Genomic DNA, 4,761 nt, shown 5'->3' with positions numbered 1-4,761 from the left:
ATTAAGTTCTGCTTTTCTGATGTATCAAATACTTATGTCATGCAATAAAATGCAAATTAATTACTTAAAAATCATACAATGTGATTTTCTGGATTTTTGTTTTAGATTCCGTCTCTCATAGTTGAAGTGTACCTATGATAATAATTACAGACCTCTACATGCTTTGTAAGTAGGAAAACCTGCAAAATCGGCAGTGTATCAAATACTTGTTCTCCCCACTGTATATTGTAGACTTCTTGGTAATGGTAAAAGTATCTGTTTTTGCATTTCTAGTGGATTCAAAATTAGGCTTGTCTATAAACCAGTGGGACAATGCAGGGGTTGACTTCAAACGTGTGTGAAAGTCCTCATTACTGTCTGTTTACAGGATCAGTAAGATTAAAGTCACACGTGGAATGACAGGCTAGTTACACACCTTCATTTACACTCTCAAATCAAAGTAGCATCAGTTCACTAATATGCATTTCTTGAGTAGATATCAAGTACAACAAATGCTGTATCTTTTTTTCCCCAATTATAGTGAGAGATGTCAACATAACAAAGCTCAGGTACAACGGTCTTCTGTCAGAACTTCAAACAGATCAAATAGAAGATGTTAAGTATTGAAAATACAATACAGATGTGTTAACCATATTATGTACAATGAAGAACTTKATAAATTAGGGAAAAAAATGACAATGCATGCTTTTCCCATGTTTTTGAGTCATAACTTCATATACATTCTGAATATTGTACAAATACATTTACGGTACCATTGACTTGTCTAGTCATTCAAAAATACATTCCAGCAGTATGTTGTAAACACACCTTAATTTACCCCAAAATACCTTCATAATGTCTAGTCGGTCTCTGATAACCTTCTAAAGCACAGTTGTAAACCTTTACTGTTTTACCATCAACAACAAAGTCAAAATGGCCCCCTGACACTCAACTCACTACCGGTTGAGCACATGATGGGTTACAATGGATACCGGATGAGAATACAGCGCTACGGATCATGGAAATGGCATGCCAATCCGGTGCATTACAATGTCGGAAAGAAAACCCTTTCATAGTAAACTAACTCTGATGATAAGACATTAAGCCAGACAGTATAGCAGACTTCAGCTGAAGGACAGAGGAGGGATTCCGGAAAAGTGCAAATGGTCCATCGGGATCACACCCAGCAGCAAACCATCCCTACATCCCACTGCTGGCTGGCCTCTGAAGCTAAGCAGTGTTGGTCCAGCCCAGATGCTGCTGGAAGTGGTGTTGGAGGTCCAGTAGAAGGTACACTTTCMTCTGGTCTAAAAAAAAATATCCCAATGTCCCAGGGCAGTGATTGGGGACATTGCCCTGTGTAGGGTGCCGTCTTTCAGATGGGACGTTAAACGGTTGTCCTGACTCTCTGTGGTCACTAAAGTTCCCATGGCACTTATTGTAAGAGTATGKCTGTTAACCCYGGTGTCCTGGCTAAATTCCCAATCKGGCCCTCAWACCATCATGGCCACATAATCATTCCCAGCTTCCAATTGGCTCATTCATCCCCCCTCCTCTCTCCTGTAACTATTCCCCAGGTCGTTGCTGTAAATGAGAATGTGTTCTCAGTCAACTTACCAAGTAAAATAAGGGCAAAAATAAATAAACAAACAAACAGATACAAAGGCCGGCCATTGCTTATTATTTCAGTACACCTTTCCTTTCATGTATCGTCAATATTGGCAAAGTGTCTGTAGTTCAAAGCCCCTGAAGTTAGGCCTGCATGAGATCCAGTCACTCACGGATCCAGTCACTCACAGATCCAGTCACTCACAGATCCAGTCACTCACAGATCCAGTCACTCACAGATCCAGTCACTCACAGATCCAGTCACTCACAGTTCTGAATGAAAGTTAGACATACAGTTGTAAAGGATGACATCATATAGCTAGTTCAATATAAATACATTCCATCTCTCCAATGAGGGAAGGCGTTGCTGAGGTCAAAGGCCAAAGCCTCTTCTCTGGGTCGGCCAGAAGATGGCACCCATGTCTTCTGATGCGGTTGTTTGATAAAAAAATTAAATAATAATCTACATTTTATTTTTTATCCATGTCTTCCAGACACATCAGGTAGGGGAAACATCACCCCTCTGTAGCACCAGGGTCATATTCATTAGGGCACACAAAAACAAGTGTTTCTCATTCCAGAAGCTCAGGTAGTCCCTCCCTGTTTTAGTCTGTTTTATTCCRTTTGGTGGAWAATGAACATAACCCAGATGAGAGGCAGCATRGGTCTATCACGRGGGCCATCTTAGTTCAGCAGACACCAGGGAGTCTTGTCTGTGTCACACTCCAGTTTGGTGTTGAGGACAGTGACAGGGGCTCCACTAATAGTCAGCTCCTGTCTCGACTCCACCTTGTACTGCAAGTTAGTCAACCCGCCCTCAGGGTCAACCTTGAATTGTTCCTTCCAAAAACGAGGAGAGAAAACCATCATGTCAGTAGTGTGATTGGAAATACAACCAAAGAGATCAATCCAGTATCTGTCTATCTGAGAATGCAACACATAACAATACAACACGGTAGTAGGTGTCCAGTGAMTGCATCTCTACCTGTTTCTGTGCAGCCACTCTCTTCTGGTCTCTCTTCCTCCAGGCAGGGTCATGGATGTGGCGAAAGGTTTTATACCCTGTTTTTATCCCACTGGGCCTGAAGAGCTGGCAAACAGAACATGACAGATTGATTATATTATTCATAGTATTTAGAGACGTGGCGGCAGCTGTTTCTTTTACTGCAGACGTACTCTGGAGTTTTCCTAATATGTAGGTAGATGTAATATGGAGGTAGATGTAATATGGAGGTAGATGTAATATGGAGGTAGATGTAATATGGAGGTAGATGTAATATGGAGGTAGATGTAATATGGAGGTAGATGTGTCAGATACTGATGCTTATCAGTCAATGGCTTGTCATTCTTTTGGAGTAATTTAAGGGATTAGCCAGCTATCTCTGTCTCTTTGTGACACGTAAAGGACAGTTCTGGTTTACCTGTAATCCAGCACTTCTTAGTCTCCTGTAGAATTCATCGTCTTCTCTCCCCCATCCCCAGAACCGGTTGGACATGCCGTTGCACTTCAGGAACACAGAACATGACACGGCTAAAAACAGCACACCACCACCCGGCACAATCGTACAATTATTATTATCTATCCTGATGCCTAGTCACTTTACCCTGCCTTCATGTTCATATCTACCTCAAATACCTTATTATCTATGCTGATGCCTAGTCACTTTACCCTGCCTTCATGTACATATAAACCTCAAATACCTTATTATTATCTATCCTGATGTCTAGTCACTTTACCCTGCCTTCATGTACATATCAACCTCAAATACCTTATTATTATCTACCCTGCCTTCATGTACATATCTACCTCAAATACCTTATTATTATCTATCCTGATGCCTAGTCACTTTACCCTGCCTTCATGTACATATCACACGGGGAACTTGATATGTCTGGATGTGTGCCTCGTTGATTTGCACCTTACCAATGAAATATTGACTCCTCCTGGCAGTAAATATGAGTTCACCCTTATCTCACCACAGGTTCAACAGAGCCTCTCTCATTAACGTTGGTTACCCGGAGAGTGGTAACGACACTGATTACATCGCCATGCATGATGTGGACTTTGTTTCCTCTGAATGAAGCTCTGGACTATGGTTTCCCAGAGGAGGCCCTTTCCACGTGGCCTCGCCAGAGCTGCCCCCCTGTATCATACACAGACATACGTGGGAGGAATCTGCTGCTCACCAAACAGCATTATTACAATGGTAGGGTAGCCTATTGTTAAGATAATCATTCATTATCAATAATAAAGAAAGCACTTCAGAGCTCCAGTACATTAATTCATTATTTACACATTCTAATCAAATTTTAATTATCACATCCACCAAATACAATGGTGTAACTTTACAGTGAAAAGCTTGCTTACAAGCCCCTCCCAACAATGCGAGATTTTAAAATAAAATAGTAACACATGAGGAATGTATAAAATACAACAAGAATAGAGCTATATACAGGAAGTACCTGTACCAGATCAAGTGGAGCTATATACAGGAAGTACCAGATCAATGTGGAGCTATATAAGGAAGTACCAGTACCAGATCAATGTGGAGGGAGGGTATTTGAGGTAGATATGTACATGAAGGCAGGGTAAAGTGACTAGGCATCAGGATAGATAATAATAAGGTATTTGAGGTAGATATGTACATGAAGGCAGGGTAAAGTGACAAGGCATCAGGAATGATAATAATAAGGTATTTTGGTTGATATGTACATGAAGGCAGGGTAAAGTGACTAGGCATCAGGAATACAAATAATAAGGTATTTGAGGTAGATATGTACATGAAGGCAGGGTAAAGTGACTAGGCATCAGGATAGATAATAATGAAGGTATTTGAGGTTGATATGTACATGAAGGCAGGGTAAAGTGCTAGACATCAGGATATATAATAATAAGGTATTTGAGGGTTATATGTACATGAAGGCAGGTAAAGTGACTAGCATCAGCATAGAAATATAAGGTATTTGAGGTGATATATACATGAAGGCAGGGTAAAGTGACTAGGCATCAGGATAGATATTAATAAGATTTGAGGTTGATATGTACATGAAGGCAGGGTAAAGTGACTAGACATCAGGATAGATAATAATAAGGTATTTGAGGTAGATATGTACAATGAAGCAGGGTAAAGTGACTAGACATCAGGATAGATAATAATAAGGTATTGAGGTTAC

The 4,761-nt window shown here is 40.5% G+C and overlaps 1 protein-coding gene across 1 annotated transcript; it reads right to left on the bottom strand.

The window, feature by feature from the left end:
• Positions 1 to 633: 633 nt before the first annotated feature.
• Positions 634 to 3,370, bottom strand: b4galt7 (xylosylprotein beta 1,4-galactosyltransferase, polypeptide 7 (galactosyltransferase I)). The gene is made up of 3 exons (XM_070438530.1): positions 3,009 to 3,370; positions 2,573 to 2,677; positions 634 to 2,427 (listed from the first exon to the last, which is right to left on the bottom strand). The coding sequence occupies exons 1-3, from the start codon at positions 3,081 to 3,083 to the stop codon at positions 2,272 to 2,274; spliced, it is 336 nt and encodes a 111-aa protein (XP_070294631.1). The 5' UTR covers positions 3,084 to 3,370; the 3' UTR covers positions 634 to 2,271.
• Between the last annotated feature and the right edge of the window lie 1,391 nt (positions 3,371 to 4,761).

This window comes from Salvelinus sp. IW2-2015, unplaced genomic scaffold (assembly GCF_002910315.2).
Source record: "Salvelinus sp. IW2-2015 unplaced genomic scaffold, ASM291031v2 Un_scaffold996, whole genome shotgun sequence".
NCBI lineage: Eukaryota > Metazoa > Chordata > Actinopteri > Salmoniformes > Salmonidae > Salvelinus > Salvelinus sp. IW2-2015.
This window is presented reverse-complemented; position numbering and strand designations above follow the sequence as displayed.